This window comes from Scyliorhinus canicula, chromosome 11, assembly GCF_902713615.1.
Source record: "Scyliorhinus canicula chromosome 11, sScyCan1.1, whole genome shotgun sequence".
Lineage (NCBI taxonomy): Eukaryota > Metazoa > Chordata > Chondrichthyes > Carcharhiniformes > Scyliorhinidae > Scyliorhinus > Scyliorhinus canicula.
In genome coordinates, this window is record NC_052156.1 from 23,114,400 (window position 1) to 23,132,407 (window position 18,008).

The following is an 18,008-nucleotide window of genomic DNA, read 5'->3' on the forward strand; positions in this document are numbered from 1 at the left end:
ATCAGTTGAGGAAGCATTTTAGGGTGGAAGGGATGTCGGTGCTAACGTCGTTGTGCGAGAATCATGGGTTTGAGCCGGGAGGGATGGATAGTTAGTGGGTACAGGAGGTGGCGGGAAGTGTGACTGGTCAAGGTGAGGGATCTGTATTTGGAGGAAGGGTTCGCCAGTCTGGAGGAGCTCAGGGAGCGCGTACAGCTGCCGTGAGGGAGTGAGTTTAGGTATCTGCAGGTTAGGGCTTTTGCGCGAAATGTCTGGAGGGGATTCCCCAGGTTGCTGGGATACACCCTGCTGGAGTGACTGCTGCTCCTGGATATGGAAGGGGAGGGAAGAATTGGGGATATATACAAGTGGCTGGGGGAACAGGGAGGCGGGTGGGTGGTGATGATGAAGGAGAAATGGAAAGCAGAGTTTGGAGGGTAGATCAATTGGGGAGTATGGAGTGAGGCACTGCCTAGGGTAAACGGGACCTCTTCTTGTGCAAGGATGAGCCTGGTGGTGCACAGGGTGCATATGACTCGGGCGAGAATGAGTGGGCTCTTTCAGCGGGTAGCAGATGAGTGTGAGAGGTGTAGGTGGGGCCAGCGAATCACGCGCACATGTTTTGGAGTTGTGAAAAATTGGGAAGATTCTGGGTGGGAGTGTTTGCGGTCTTAGCCAGGATAGTGGAGGAGGAGGTGGGCCCGGACCCTCTTGTGGCGATATTTGGGGTTTCAGAGAAGCCAGAGCTCATGGAGAGGAGGAAGGCCGATGTCGTGGGTTTCGCCTCTGTGATTGCACGGCGGTCGGCATCGCCACCGGGGGTAGCGGCTTGGTTGGGTGACCTGTATGACTTCCTGCGAATAGAAAAGATAAAGTATGAGTTAAAGGGCTCTTCAGGGGGGTTTGAGGAAAGGTGGGGGATGTTTGTGACTGTGTTTGAGGGGCTGTTCGTCGCAGGGTGGGGGGGGGGGGTGAAAAAGAGGGATAATTCTGTACAGACTGTATAGTTGATTGTTGGGAAGTATGTTTCCTGGGGTGTTTAGTCGCTGTAACCTGTTTTGATCCATGTTTGTAATAAAAATACATTTTTAAAAAGGCAAAAACCTATTTAAAATCCTCAAGTGATGAATTCTAATATTACCTCAGTGAGGCTGAGAGTCAGTCTGGTGGCGATCGTTCAAATGAATGTGACTCCCCAGAGAGAATTCTATTGCCTGCATGTTCTAGTTGGAGGCAAACATTAAAAAGTCCAGACCAACCAATGGTTTTCAACTCCTCACATTTTTATAAGAACAGTGCCGAAAAGACTGCGACCGTAGCAGTGAAGATTCCCTTCTCTCATCCTGTTTAACCCCCATTACTTTAATCCTATCCCTTCCCCACTGTGAGTGTATGTGTTGTGCGTATGTGGGTGGAGTGTGAGATGCTGTTGGGGAAGTAATTAGATTAACAGATTGTTGTTCTGTTATCGCCATTGCATGTTTAACTCTTCACTTGTTGTAAATACATAGTTGTTTTCATGTTTTACTTACAAATCTGGTGCCTGTAAGTTATTGGAGCAGTCAAGGGTCAAAGATCTCAGAAAAATATACAAATTATTGGATAATTCACTTATGTTGGAACTCTGGGGTCTATGGGGCTGAAATTGACCGGCACTCGCCCAGGATGTTGTAACAAAAAGCAATTATCTTTTAAAATGCACAAATGATTAATATACTTATTCCCATGTAACCCAGAAAATACTGATGCGGATGTTGAATGTTAAAATTCCTGAAGGCACATGTTAGTTACTTGATTGTACACAAATTTCCTTTGCAGATATCCCCATTTCTGCCACTGGTAAGATTTTAATCATTTGTATTTTCCTCGAGCCACAGTAATGAGGGGAGTTGGTGGCAAAGTGATAAAATCACTGGGCAAATAAACCAAGATGCCCAGACTAATGCTCTGAGGGGATGTGATCAAATCACACTATGGTAGCTGGTGGAATTTAAATTCAACCTTTAAGAAATCTGTAATTGAAAGTTAACCTCGGTAAGGATAACTATGGAACTAAAAACCTTTGTTGTAAAAGCTCATCTGGTTCATTAATGTCCTTTGGGATGGAAACCGGCCATCCATTAGACTCCAGACCCACAACTATGTGGGTAATTTGTAACTGCTGTCAAGGATGATGTGTTCGGCAGGTTGGTTCGATGTGGACTGCACTCGATGCAGGGAAGTTAGAAACAGACGTCTAACACTGGAGAAGATCCAACACTGTTTTATTCAACTATAAAACTGCTATACATATTCAGCTGTGGGTCGACACTATACTGATCTGACTGGTGACCTTGTAGTAGCCTGACCAGACTTACGCATGGTGTTTGCATTTGCTAGCTCGTGGACTCTGACTGTCTCAGTAGCTGGGTCCCAAGAGAGCGGGAAACCTAGTGCCCTCTGGCTTTATAGTGGTAATGTCCTGTCTGGTGATTGGCTGTACTGTTGTATGTTTACTGGTCATCCTATGTGTCAATCACTGTCTTTCTGCATCTCATTATATACATGAGTGGATATTATGACAAAGGACAATTAGGTAGGGACAGCAAATGGTGGTCATGCCTGTGATGCCCACATCCCATGAAGGAATTTAAAAGAATAAACATTACAATATTTGCGATCAGGAGGTGTGGCTCAGTTGGTGACACTCTTCTCTCTGGGTTGGAATGTTCTGGGTTCAGATCCCATTCCAGAGACTTAAGCACAAAAATCTGGGCTGATCCTGCAGTGTAGCATTGAGGGAGTGCTGCACTGTTACCAGTGCTGTCTTCTGGATTAGTCTTTGAACCGAGCAACAGTCTGCTAAAGATGCCATGGCACCATTTTGAAGAAGGGAAGGGGAATTATCCCCAGTTTCTTGGTCAATATTTGCCTCTCTATCAACAACACAGAGGCAGGTTACCTGGCCGTTATCACATGGCTGTTTGTGGGAGATTGTTGCATGCAGATTGATTGCTGTGCTTTATACATTACAACACTGACTACACTTTAATAGTAACTAACTTGCCAGAAAGAGCTTTGAAAGTCTCCACTTCTGTCTAAGGTGTTATAATTGATGTCAGCACTGCTGCACTAAGAAAGCAAAAATGAATCTGTCTTAATCACTGTCTAATGAGCTTCACTTGAACATGTAGAAGTCAAATTGAGGATAGGATCAGTATCTCTCACTCTCTGGTTCGAAAAATTCTGCAGATGTCGACAATCTTGACCCACATGTCGGGAAAGATCATTTAGATCAGGTGCCAGAGGGTGAATGGTAACTGTGGCACCATTCCCCTGTGAGGATCAGCCAGTGGGTTTGGCTGGTTAGGAATTGTAATGAGGCAGGGAAATACTTAATTCGATTTCTGTTGTTTGCCTAGACCTCGGGCTGGATTCGCCACAGCCCTGCGCTGAAATCGCGTTTGGCATGGGGGGGCGGAGAATCGATGTTTGCACGGGAATTGTACCCGCCACCGCTCCCACGATTCTTCGGTCCCCGGAGAATCGCTCGCACGCTGAGTACATTGACAGAGGCCTCCCCATCGATTCTCCGGGCAAAACTGGCGGGGTTCCCGGTGGTGTGGATCTAACCATGTATGGCCCGTTGGGAACCTCGGGTGGCAGCTGCGGACTCCCTGGTGGATTCAGGGGGATTGAACACCGGGGGGGGGGGACCTCATGGACGGCCAGGGCAGCGATCGGGTGGCTCAGATCTGCAGGCGGGCGCCATCTTGAGGTGGCCTACATTGTCAATGTCGGTCTGCCGGCTGAGTCCGCCATTGCGTTCAGAGCAGCCGCACCAGGCCGCCGTCATGCGCGGACTTCCGACAGGAGGTGTGGGAGCCCGTGTCCACAGCCAGAGCTGCAAGAAGCACTGTAAACACCCTGCAGGTAGGTGAATACCTCTTGACTTTTTTAAGGAAAGTCAAGAGTGAAACGCCAGTGTTTTTACGCCGGCGTGGGGACATAGCCCCATTTCTGGAGAATCCAGCCCCTCATTTTGGCATTGGTAAAGTGAAGGGAATGTTATTTTCCCATTTATTTGAGCAAATACTTGATTGGTAATTTGCGACCATAAGACATAGGAGTAGAAGTAGGCCATTTGGTCCATCAAGTCTGCTCTACCATTCAATGAGGTCATGACTGAGATATGATAATCCTCAACTCCACTTTCCCACCTTATCCCCCAAACCCTTGATTCCTTTACTGAATAAAAATCTGTCCATCTCAGCCTTGAACATACTTTATGATGCAAACTCTACACCCCTCTGTGGTAAAGAATTTGATAGATTCACTACCCTCTGGCATGTGAGTTTCCCTTTAAGAAATGTTTTTGTCTTATCACATGACTTCAGTGATGTCATTGTGTGGGTGGAGCTGGGCTGTGCCTGTGTGAGGGTTTTGCTTTTGCCTTCATATTTGGCTGCTGTGGACTCAGACAAAGAACAGAAGTGTCTTGACCTGTCTCTCTCTATTTTTATTTTTAATATCTGTTCCAGTAAAAATCACCTTGGTGGTGGCTTTAAATAGTTTGCTTTCCGGAAGGGTTTACACCTGCTGGTGAGACGGGGTCAGCATCTCCGGGAAAGCCAGTCTTATTCAAGTGAGAATGCAGAGTGTTGGGCCACGCTCTTGAAAAGGTTATTTTGGTTTTTGGGATTCTGTTTTTGAATTGGAACAGTTAAGGAGGAATTCATTAAGTGTTATACATAGATTACTGTAGCCGTGGGGCATCTTTATGTTTGTAATTGATAAATATTCTTGCTGTGTGTTTATATAAATGTTAACTAAGTTCTTAGAATAAAACTTATTTTGATTAAAATGTCAAGGAAGACTGTTGAATCACACCTCAAGTGAAGGCTCTTGTGCTTAGCCCAGCCAAATTCAACAAAAGTTATCAGTCAGGTGAACTCCATAATACACTTTGGAGTTTTTGAAACATGGCCCATAACACCTCTGAGAGAAGAAATTTCTCCTCATCTCAGTCTTAAATGGGCGATCAGTTGTTCTAAGATTATACCCTCTTGACCTAAACTCTCCCACAAGGGGAAACAACATCTCAGCATCTACCCTGTCAAGCCCTCTGAGAATCCTATATGTCTCTAAAAGGTTGCCTCTGATTCTTCTAAACTCCAATGAGTACAAGCCCAATATACGTAACCTCTCCTCATAAAAAAAATCTCTCTATACCCAGGATTAACCTAGTGAACCTTCGCTGGACTGCCTTTCTCAGAATCACAGAATAATACGGTGCAGAAGAGGCCCTTTGGCCCATCGAGTCTATACCACCACATGAAAGACACCTGACCTGCCTACCTAATCCCATTTGCCAGCACCTGGCCCATAGCCTTGAATGTTATGACTTGCCAAGTGCTCATCCAGGTACTTTTTATAGGATGTGAGGCAACCCGTCTCTATTACCCTCCCAGGCAGTGCATTCCAGGCTGTCACCACCCTCTGGGTAAAAAAGTTTTTCCTGAATCCCTCCTCAACCTCCTGCCCCTCACCTTGAACTTGTGTCCCCTCGTAATTGACACGTCAACTAAGGTGATCAGCTGCTCCCTATCCACCCTGTCCATACCCCTCATAATCTTGTCCACCCATATCAGGTCACCCCCCCCCCCCCCCCCCCCCCCCCCCAGTCTTCTCTGCTCCAGCGAAAACAACCCAAGCCTATCAAACCTCTCTTCATAAAATAAATGTCCATCCCAGGCAACATCCTGGTGAATCGCCTCTGCAAGCCCTCCGGTGCAATCACATCCTTCCTATAATGTGCCGACCAGAATTGCACACCGTACTCCAGCTGACCTCACCAAAGGTCTATACAACTCCAACATGACCACCCTGCTTTTGTAATCTATGCCTTGATTGATAAAGGCATGTGTCCCATGTGCCTTTTTCAGCACCCTACTTTCCTGCTTCTGCCTTCAGAGATCTATGGACAAACACGCCAAAGTCCCTTTGTTCCTCGGAACTTCGAAGTATCAGGATATTCATTGAATACTTCTTTGTCAAATTACTCCTTCCAAAGTGCATCACCTCACACTTTTCAGGGTTAAATTCCATCTGCCACCTTTCTGCCCATTTGACCATCCCATGTATATCTTCCTGTAAGCCAGGCCACTCAGTCTCACTATTAACCACCTGCCGAATCTTTTGTGTCATCCGCAAATGTACTGGTCCTACTCCCCACATAGTCATCTATGTCCCTGATATAAATGACAAACAAGAGGAAACCCAGCACAGGTCCCTGTGGTACGCCATTGGACACTGGCTTCCAGTCACTAAAACAGCTGTCTGTCATCACCCTCTGTCTCCTACAGCTAAGCCAATTTTGAATCCACCTCATCAAGTTACCGTGTATCCCATGTGCATTTGCCTTCTTTATACGTCGCCCATGTGGGACCTTGTCAAAAACTTGTCAGAAATCCATGTAAACTACATCAATTGCACTACTCTTATCTGCACATCTGGTCACATGCTCAAAAAATCAATCAAATTTGTTAGGCATGACCTCCCTCTGACAAATCCATGCTGACTATTCCTGATCAATCCTTGCCTATCTCCAAGTGGAGATAGATTCTCTCCTTCAGAATTTTCTCCAACCGTTTCCCTACCACTGACATCAGACTCACTGGTTTGTAGTTCCCTGGGTTATCTCTACAAACTTTCTTAAATAGTGAGACCACATTAGCTGTTCTCTAGTCCTCTGGTACCTCCCCCGTGGCCAGAGAGGAATTAAAAATTTGTGTCAGAGCCCCTACAATCGCCCCCCTCACCTCCCACAGCATCCTGGGACACAATTCATCCCGACCTGGAGATTTGTCCACTTTTAAGCTCACCAACACCTCCAATACCTTGTCACTCCCGATGCCAAGAACCCCACAGTCTATCTTCCTGAGTTCCATATCTACCTCCTTATTCTCTTGGGTGAAGACAGATGTGAATTATTCATTCAACATCTTATCAATGTCCTCTGCTCAACCCACAGATTTCCCCCTTGGTCCCTAATCTGCCCTACTCTTTCCCTGGTTGTCTTCTTCCCATTTGAAAAGGTATAGAATATCTTGGGTTATTCCAGACTTTTACCAGAGAGCGTTTTCATTACTCTTCTTTGCTCTCCTAATTGCTCTCTGAAGCTCCATCCTGCACTTTCTGTACTCCATTAATATCTCCTTTTATTTGCTCCCCGTGTACTTGCTAAAACCCTCTTTTCCTTCTCACTGTATCTTGTATGTCTGTGGACATCCATGGTTCTCTAGGCTTTTAACTCCTACCTATTACCCTAGAGGGAACATTTTGGGCCTGTACTCTCCCCATTTCCATTTTGAATGCCCCCCCCGCCCCCCGCTCTTCTGTCGATTTCCCCACAAGCAACTCTTTCCAGTCTACCTTCACCAGATCCTGCCTTGTTCTACTAATATCCGCTCTCTCCCAATCCAAAACCTTTTTTTTTTTTGCAACTTGTCTATTTCTTTGTTCACAACAAACTTAAATTGTACACGGCAGTAGGGTGGCGCAGTGGGTTAGCCCTGTTGCCTCATGGCGCCGAGGTCCCAGGTTCGATCTCGGCTCTGGGTCACTGCCCGTGTGGAATTTGCACATTCTCCCTGTGTTTGTGTGGGTTTCGCACCCACAACACAAAAAAGATGTGTAGGCTATGTGGATTGGCCACACTAAATTGCCCTTTAATTGGAAAAAATGAATTGGGCACTCTAAAAAAAATTTTAAACTTAAATTGTACCATGTTGTGATCGTTATCATCAAAATGCTCTCCCAGCAACACATCAACCACCTGTCTGTCTTCATTCCCAGAATTAGGTCCAGCACTGCACAGTCTCTTGTTAGACCCTCTACATATTGAGCTAAATGGTCCTCCTGTATATATTTTAAGAACTCCACTCCATCTAAGCCCTTAACATTGTGCCTTCCCAATAATGTTGGGAAAGTTAAAATTGTCTCATATAATTATCCTATTATTATATTTGCACATCTCTGCAAATTGCATACATATTTGCTCCTCAATGTCCCGCTGAATATCTGGGGGTCTATAATAAACACCTAGCAATTTGGCTGTCCCCTTTTTATTCCTAAACTCTACCCACAAAGCGTCATTTAATGCCCCTCCAAAATACCGTCTCTCCTTACTGCAGTAACTGACTCCTTAACTAATAAAGCAATGCCTTCTCCTGTTTTACCCCTTCCTCTGTCTCACCTGAAGATTCTATATTCCGGGCTATTAAGCTGCCAAACCTGCCCCTCCCTCAAGCACGTCTCAATGATGGCTACTATATCACAATTCCACGTGTCAATCCTTGCCCTTAACTCAAGTAGAGGCCATCCAGCCTTGTCATAGTCCCTTGAAACTTACTACCGCTGTATTCCCACTGACTTGATTGCTTTTCTGTATTATGCTGTGTCCCTATTCTGCTAATACTCTGCGTCCCCTCCCCCTGACGAATTAGTTTAAACTCCTAACAGTACTAGCAAACCCGCCAACAAGGATATTATTCTCACTCTGGTTCAGATGTAGACCGTCCCGCTTGTACAGGTCCCATCTTCCCTAGAAACGGTCCCAGTGGTCCAGGAATCTAAAACCCTCTCTCCTGCACCAACTCTTTCGCCATGAATTCATCTGTGCTATACTCCTATTTTTATACGCGCTAGCACGTGGCACTGGGTGTAATCCAGAAATTACAACCTGAGAAGTCCTGATTTTTAGTCTGCTGTCTATCTCCCTGAATTCTGATACAAGGCCTCATCCCTCTTTCTACCTATGTCATTGGTACCAACATGTGCAAGACCTCTGCCTTATCACCCTCCCTCATCAGGATGCCCTGCAGCCATTCAGTGACATCTCGGACCCTGGCACCAGGAAGGCAATACACCATCCTGGAGTCACAGTAGCACCTATCTGTTCCCCTGACTATAGAATCCCCTATTACTATTGCTCTCCCTCTGATTCCCCCCTGCAGTGCAGACATGCTGCTTGTGGTACCAGAAGCTTGGCTCTGTCTGCACTCCCTGGAGGAACTAGCCTCATCAGCCTCCAAAATGGGATATCGATTTGCAAGTGAGAGTCAGGGGACTCCTAAACTTCCTGCCCGTTTCTCTTGGACTTCCTGGCGGTCACCCATTCCCTTTCTTCCTCAACTCCCTTCAGCTGCGGTGTGACCACCTATCTAAACATGCTACCCATGGTGCTCTCACATCCACGGATGCTCCACAGTGTCTTCAGCCTCCGTTCCAGCTCAAAACCCAAGCTTCCAGGAGCTGCAGCTGGACACACTTCCTGCACACATGCTGGTTCCAGGCACTGGAAATTTTTCCGGATTCCCACATGGAGAAAGAGGAGCAAACATAGCTTTGAGCTCTCCTACCATGATTAAACCCTTTAAATTAAAAACTTTAGAAGACTATTATATTATAAAGAATAAATCAATTAAGTCCTGCCCTTGCTAAAACAATAACTTACAATTCAATCTAGTTTGAAAAATGCCCACCAGGACTTACTCACCAGTCAGCTGCTCTCATTGTAAACTCCTGACTCCCCTCACACTCTTTGATGAAACGTAGGAAATGAAAGAGCACGTCGCTCTCTCCTCACTGAACTCCCTCAGTGTCAAAACTCGCACTTCAGCATTCTAATGCAGCCCAAAGTCAGAACTCCAGTGTAAATCCTCAAATAAGGGGACCAAAACTATTCCCAGTATTCCAGGTGGGGTCTAACTAGTGCCTTGTATAGTTTTAGCAAGAATTCCCTATTTTTATACTCCATTCCCTTTGTAATAAAGGCCAATATTCCATTTGCCTTCCCGATTACCTGCTGAACTTGCATGCTAGCTTTTTGTGATTTATGAACAAGGGCCTTCAAATCCCTCTGAGCTGCAGCTTTCTGCAGTCTTTCTCCATTTAAATAATACTCAGCTCCATTATTCTTCCCACCTTAATGCCAAATCAATAAATGCTTCTCAAAATTACATAATTATTTCAGAAATATACTAATCTTGGCTCTATTGATACATGATGGATGCATTTTTTTGGGAAAATTGTATGAATGTTGAAAAGTTTTTATGTTTTTGAGGAACATTCATGATAATGCAAAAGTTTACATGAGGTGTATTGAAATGTCTCATTTAGCGATTTTTCTGAATTGTGGCAAATTGCTTTAAACATGTAAAGGTTTTGTCATCAAATACAAACCTCCCAACAATCTCATGCGTTTTAAAGTGTAATTAATTTAATGACTTACAAAAGCAACAATCTTTTTAATTGGCACACCTGATCAATATTTTTATTCCCATATAAGCCAGACAATACTGTCATGAAGCTCAGTGATAAACTACCTTAAGATTCTTTAGTTGCTTATTTACACATTATTGCTAATTTTGTTTCTACAGTTGGTGCAAGCGTTTACGGTTTAGGTAAGTCACACATTTTATATTGTTTCATTTAGCGATATGAATAAACCACTCAGCTATGTGCATTTACAAAGGAGGTGTGGGTCAGTTGATGATGCTCTGAGTCAGAATGTTGTCAGAAAGGGGCAGCACGGCAGCATGGTGGTTAGCATAAATGCTTCACAGCTCCAGGGTCCCAGGTTCGATTCCCGGCTGGGTCACTGTCTGTGTGGAGTCTGCACGTCCTCCCCCTGTGTGCGTGGGTTTCCTCCGGGTGCTCCGGTTTCCTCCCACAGTCCAAAGATGTGCGGGTTAGGTGGATTGGCCATGCTAAATTGCCCGTAGTGTCCTAATAAAAGTAAGGTTAAGGGGGGGTTGTTGGGTTATGGGTATAGGGTGGATACGTGGGTTGAGTAGGGTGATCATGGCTCGGCACAACATTGAGGGCCGAAGGGCCTGTTCTGTGCTGTACTGTTCTATGTTCTATGTTGTCGGTTCAAGTCCTACACAGAATGACAGAACTGTTACAGCACTAGGAGGGAACCATTCAGCCCATCGTGTCTGCTCCATTGGAGATCTGCGTCCTGGTCAATGCTGGAAAGTGTAGCTATTGGCTGCGAATAGCAAAGCCTACCACTGCATGCTGGCCGAAGTGAAAAATGGAATTTGCATATCCTCGTGGAGTAATCCCAATAATGGTTTGTGATCTGTTATAATAATGAAACAGCCGTATACATACTGATAGAATTTTTAACACCATATATCACAGCGAGGCCTTCTTTTTCAATTTGTGCATACTTTTGTTCTGTGTCGGGAACTGTTCGGGAGGCGGAGGCAATGGGCCTATCTGTGCCCTCCTCCATCTTGTCGGACAAGACCACACCAATCCCATAATGCAAAGTGTCGTAGGTCAAAATTATTTGTTTACCTAGATCAAAATGGACCAACAGGCTAGACTACTGCAGGACCTGTTTGACTTGGTGTAAACCTTGTTCTTGTGGCCTTTCCAATGCCAGAGTTGGTGCTTCTTTAAAAGGAGATGTAGTGGCTCTGGCGTAGTTGCTTAGAAACGGGGTCAATTCTGCAACATTCTTCAGTGCGTTGATCTGTAAATTCTTCACCCGGTAGTGTGGCTCAATAAAATGAGAGATGGATTTGTAGGTAGAGTATCATTTAATAATAAGCAACTTGCAAGGCTGGCTTACTCGTAGAACTCCAGAACACACAGCCGTCTCCTGTGAGCCCCAGAGCAAGAGAGACCGAAGACAAAAGGGTATCTGCTGATGTATTCAAAATCACAGTAAGATTCACATATAAGCTTCCCATTGGTCATTCTATACACCTCCTGACCTGGCCCTATATCCTAATTGGTCACTTTGCATTGTAACCCCAGCATCCTTTTCACCATGCTCACCATGCGGCTACCCTCCCCTGAGGGTCTCAAATCCTTTGTCCTTTGTTTGTGAGCTCACTACCATCGGACAGGCCCTATTTATCTATACTATTTTAACTAATAATCCTATTTTTATCACATTCATTTATTCATTTCCTCAAGTGTAGGGTGGTTTTCACCTTATCTTCCAAAAGGTTTGAGTCCACCTTAAATCCTAAATACATGACGTCGCTGTCCTGAAATGCAAACTTTTCTCTTTATGGCCTGATGCCAGCTTCTTTGCACCTTTTAAAGACTTCTTCCAAGCTGGCCAATCGCTACTCATGTGAAGTCCCCATTCAAGTCAGCCTCGACTTTCTGGTGCAGTGCATATGTTTCCACTTGTAGGAAAAACTAAAACCAGCAGACATAATCTCAGACTAAAGGGACAATTCTTTAAAACAGAGATGAGGAGGAATTTCTTCAGCCAGTTGCAGGTCAATCTGTGGAACTCTTTGCCGCAGAAGGCTGTGGAGGCCAAATCACTGAGTGACTTTAAGACAGAGATAGATAGGTTTTTGATTAATAAGGGAATCAGGGGTAATGGGGAGAAGGCAGGAGAATGGGAATGAGAAAAATATCAGCCATGATTGAATGGCAAAGCAGACTCGATGGGCTGAGTGGCCTAATTCTGCTCCTATGTCTTATGGTCTTATATGGAACAGGCCTAGCTCTGAATAATTTTGGTGTGGATTCAGGAGCCGGGATTCTCTCCTACCCAGCGGGGCAGGGGGTGCTGGCGTGTCGGAGTGGCGTGAACCACTCTGGCGTCGGGCCGCCCCAAAGGTGCGGAATTCTCCGTGGGGAATTCTCCGCACCTTTAGGGGCCAAGCCCTCATATTGAGGGGCTAGGCCCGCGCCGGCGTGGTTCCCACGCCGCCGGCTGGCGTGAACGGCCTTTGGCACCACGCCAGCCGGGGCCGAAAGGACTTCACCGGCCGGCGCAAGTCCATGCATGCGTTGGAGCGTCAGCGGCTGCTGATGTCATACCGGCGCATTTGCAGGGGAGGGGGTCTCTTCCGCCTCCGCCATGGTGAAGACCATGGCGAGGGCGGAAGAAAAATAGTGCCCCCACAGCAGAGGCCTGCCCGCCGATTGGTGGGCCCTGATCACGGGCCAGGCCACTGTGGGGGCACCCCCCCGGGGTCAGATCGCCCCGCGCCCCCCCCCCCCCCCCGCAGGACCCCGGAGCCTGCCTGCGCTGCCAATCCCACCGGTCAGGTAGGTGGTTTAATCCACGCCAGCGGGAGAGGCCTGTCAGCGGCGGGACTTCGGCCCATCATGGGCCAGAGAATCGCCGCCAACCGGCGCGGTGCGATTCCCGCCTCCGCCGAATCTTGGGGAGCGGAGAATTCGGGACACAGCGGGGGCGGGATTGACGCCGGCCCCAGGGGGTCGGAGAATCCCGCCTAGGGTTCTTGTAAGTTTGGGGTTCTTACCCCATGAGGCTTGGTTCTTGCCCTTCCACAACGATCATGGATATCTGAGTGGCGGACTGTTGCTGATACAACACCAGCGTCGATTTTGTATCTAAAATCTTTAAGGCTTCCCCTGTATACATTACCAATTTAGCAGTTGTGCTGCTTAGGCTGAAAGGTTGGACTCCTCCTCAAAGGTACTTGTAGCTTTGTTCACCCACCACCCTGGCCGATGTCCCTGTGTCGACCTTCATTTTTAATGGTCGCCCGTTGACCATAAGGATTATTTCTATGGGACCTTACTTTAACCATGTTTAACCTGTAAATCTTGCATTCCTTTTCGGGATTCTTTACTTTATGCACTAGGGCTGTTGTGTATTTTTTTAAAAACTGGGTGCGTCCTGTTAGGCACGGCAACGTGCTTGAATATGGCCATTCCTGTTGCACCTGAAGAAGACAAATTCTTTCCAATGGCACATCTCCTGGGGGAGGTCTCACCCGCATCTGTAACACTCATTAAAATTCCTGGACTGATGGCCTGTTTTCCTTCCTTGCTTCAGACTACGATCCTGCTCCTGGGATCTCTGTTCAGCCTCCTCTGTGCCTGTTCAGGGTCCTCACCTAATAACTGGTCCACTCCAAAGTACATTTCCCTCACCTTCCTGCACACACTGTCGCTCCGAAACGCCTGTCTCAGTGCATTCAGTGGCTTGGGCTATTTCTAACACCTTATCTAGGGATATTTCATTTTGGCTAGTCATTTTTATTGCACCTTAGTATTGTTGAGGCCACAAAGCAGACGGTTGTGTGGCATGTCGCTTCACAGCAAGCCAAATTCGGAGTGTTCAGCCAGTTGGTGAACTCTGGCTACAAAGCTGAAATTGTCTCCCCTGAGTCCTTGCTGACTGAATTTTATAGCACTGAAGTATGATGGAGGGTCTGGGGTTAAAGTGCCCTTTCACAAGTGTCACTGGCTGGTCAAATGATTTGGTGTCTGGGGCTTCCACGGGCGTTAAATTCCTAATGAGGTTGTAGGTCTGGGGCACACAAACCGTTAACAAAATTACCTTTTGCTTATCTTCCCCTGTGATCTCATTGGCAGTTGAAAAAAAGTACCGGAGCCGCTCGATATATTGGCTCCACTCTTCGGCCCCCTGGTGAAATGGATCGAGTTTCCCTATCAGAGGCATTTTGACTCACTGCTTTTTTATCAACCTCCTCTTTTCTTTTCTTGAAGATTTCCGATACAACCCCTTCCCCACGGGTTTCGAGACATGCAATCATTGTCCGCTTTACTCTCGTCGCCAATGTAACCGCGCGAGGTATCATTGAGGAGGCTTCTTGTATAACAAAGAAGTTTATTGGAAACACCATGAAGTTTAACTATATACAGGCACATCTTGCAGGTCTCTATGACTCCCAAGTCTATCTGCCAGGTCCCTGCTCCCAGGGCTCCGCACCTTTCCCCTCTGGTCAGAGTTCGTGATAGGCCCCGAGCAGGTCACATGGCCTTCAAAAGATCACGCCTTAAAGATCACACTACCACACTCCTCCTCAGTCCAGATATCTGTGAAGACAGTTAACTTTGATATGATGTGATCTCGGCCCCATTAAAGAACTGGTCCAGTTCCCTCTTGTAGGCATATAGACAGTCACCATCCTCCACACCAGCTACCAGCATTTTCTTAAAGCCTCCCCAATCTGTTAAACTGGGATAATCTATTAACAGGGATGCTGTCCAGCCCTTAATTATTTAACACACCTTTATCAGGTCACCTTTAAGTCTACACTGCTTTACACTAAGCAGACAAAGATCATTGGGCCTATCTCAGTAGCTGAGGTTCCTTAAGCTAGGAATCATTCTTGAAAATCTCCTCTGGATCTTTTTCCAAGGCCTCAGTGTCTGATTATTTATTTTCTAAAAGAAATGTGTAACTAAGCAACAGAGACTGAGAGGCCTCCGTTTCAATCCATGGAGCTATAACTGACTCCAGCACTGCTGCACAGCGGAATGGAAAAGGAATCTGTCTTGAACACTATACAGTGAGCTCTGGCCCCTCCATTGGTGGAATCATCCGGACCCGCCAAAGTCATCCCATAATTTAAATGAATTGCCACATCACAGCGGGGAAACCCGTCGTGGTGGGGCCAGAAAGTCCGGCTGTTACTTGAAAATATTCCCATGTGGATGTCAGATTGAGTGTCAGATGAGTGCGATGCTCTCTGAGGCTAAAAAACTACAATCTTCACTCATATGTGGAGAAAAGTCACTTAGGTAACGTGCTAGGCGGCATGCCAGAGAATAGATGGCAACTGTGGCACCATCCCTCTCTGGGTGTTAACATCCTGGGGAAAGTACTGGTGAGAAAAAAAATTACAAAACAAAATTTGCAGCACTGCTAACTCTGACGTAACTCCAATCATTTATGAATGCTTCGTTAAAATAAACACAATGCACTACGGCACACCACTTACTTAGGTTTTTGAACATCAAATTCAATATTTAAATTTATTTGTACATACACAAATCTTTATAAGGACAAGAGCTCATGGTATTATTCTGCTGCTAAAATGGAACTGTGTCCCCTTTAAGGCCACCAGATCTAATGACTGTAAGTACCCACAACAAAATGGAGGCCATTTTTTCTTAAGCACAGGATGAGATTCCACACAGGACCCATTGTTTTAAACCCTGTCCCTGCCAAATTCAGAACCTGCAGAATAAAATGTCTGACTTTTCTTCAGTATTCTTTTACATCTGTAACAATCTGTGAAGCTGAAGTGTCATGGACTCAAAAAGCATTTTTATATAAAAATGGTAATGATTTAAATGCTCTAAACTTTGACATATTTTTCAAGTTGACAGCGATCCTCATTTTATCATTTCAATAAACGATCACAGTGATGCCATTTGTTTCAACATTGATGGGAAACCAGGTGCAATTCTAAATGTGGTGACAGATCCGTCTACAGGTAGGTGCAAGCTCTGATTACACAAGGAAAGAAAAAAAACTGTGCATTGCTCACAAACAGAAACATACCTTGAGTTAGCGGATATTACAGTGATGTTAAAGCTGACCATTGTGGAATTTTACTGTTTCACCTGTTGATAAAGGGTAATCCGACAGCAAAGGAGAAAAGACAAGAAAATAATAGCTGTTATTATTTGGAGTGAATGATGCAAAAAAAAATCAAAGCCTCAAATTTACCAAAGTGATTTTCTGTATTTCAACACAACTGCCAGCTGGAACTAGATTTTAATTTGTAATCTTTTGAACTGGCATTCTTATGTAAAGCTTTTAACTTTATCATGTGGCCTATCTAAGTCCACAATTGTTCTGTACAAATCTCATGAATAATTTACTTGATGGCGGGGATGTTTTGAATGCAGCAGAAGTCCCGCAGATGGGGCCAGAAGCAGCGGAGGGATAGCATTGCTTCCGATAGGCAGTGAGACCTGGCGTCATATTTTGCTGGTGGATGCCACCTAAGAGATTCCTGCCATAGAGATTCCAGCCCAGCCCCCAAAAGCTGCCAACCCTTTCAGCAGCTTCAATAGTTAAAATAATGGTGTAGTGGTAATATGGATGAACTAGTAATCTCGAAACCCTGGGTACTGGGCTGGGGATCTGGGTTTGAATCCCACCATGGCATGAGGTACGGTGTGCCCAAAAAGGAGAGTCTGCCTGGTGCCCATTGTGAGGCTGCTTGAGTTTGCCAGCTTTCTGTCATTGACAAAATTAAATGGCAGCAGGAAGTCTTTGGGCCACCTGCCAGCCTGTTGCTGGAAAATTCCACCCAATGTTGCTCTTCATGATTTCCACTCATGGGCAGCACGGTGGCGCAGTGGTAGCACTGCTGCCTCACGGCGCCAAGGTCCCAGGTTCGATCCCGGCTCTGGGTCACTGTCCATGTGGAGTTTGCACATTCTCCCCGTGTTTGAGTGGGTTTCGCCCCCACAACCCAAAGTAGGTGGATTGACCACGCTAAATTGCCCCTTAATTGGAAAAAATGAATTGGGTACTCTAAATTTTTTTTAATAATGGTTTCCACTCATTTTTCCTCATTGGTTTGCTGAAGTAGCCTTCCAAGAATAAAGATCATTGGGTAGGATCCCATTATAACCGCACTCAATAACCTGCCATCCTTGACATCATGGCCATTTCACTGTATCCCTAGCATTCTCATTGTCTTTGCAGTGATTCATACCAGTGTCAATTTAAAATCAATTGGATCCAACATGTGCTGTAAGAATTTACTATTAACTGCTTACCATCACAGTGAAAATTTAATAGAAAATGTGTCAATATCATGTATTTCAGTTCAATTCATATGCAAAATTATTTCTTATTCAGTCTCCTGCATCTATATAATAGTATTAACGGGACATACTGGGATGTAAGGTAAAATTTCCACAGGAGTTTGTTCCATTCAGAGAACAAATGTCTATTTCCATAAGTAAACAGAAAACACTGGCGAGCAACTGGATCGACATCCTAATAGATACAAGAGAGGGTATCACACTGAGTTAGAACTGACTGCTCCATGTGATTCTAGGATGCGGTTGTTTTAAAAACATTTTATAGCCTATTTGGTGTCAACTTTGAAAAATGATCCACAATGTAATTTACATGTCAATAAAATTAAAAGGAGCTGTTTCTCAAACTGTCATGGCTGCTGGACGTGGCATTTCCCATTGACAACATCAATTCTCTTTTATTGTGACATTCTGACAATCAATTCACGTATTTTCAATTT

General features: G+C 45.4%; 1 protein-coding gene across 18 annotated transcripts in view; it reads left to right on the forward strand.

Annotated features, from left to right (window-relative positions):
* Positions 1-18,008, forward strand: part of LOC119973916 (inter-alpha-trypsin inhibitor heavy chain H3-like) — a 149,226-nt gene that overhangs the window by 127,040 nt on the left and 4,178 nt on the right. For 9 of the 18 annotated variants that reach the window (XM_038812536.1, XM_038812539.1, XM_038812541.1 and 6 more), the window contains 3 exons: positions 1,798-1,818; positions 10,401-10,424; positions 16,110-16,223. In XM_038812536.1, coding sequence (XP_038668464.1) covers positions 1,798-1,818; positions 10,401-10,424; positions 16,110-16,223 — 159 coding nt within the window. The remainder of the gene's footprint in view (positions 1-1,797; positions 1,819-10,400; positions 10,425-16,109; positions 16,224-18,008) is intronic. The other 9 variants (XM_038812540.1, XM_038812544.1, XM_038812546.1 and 6 more) reach the window with 1 other exon arrangement.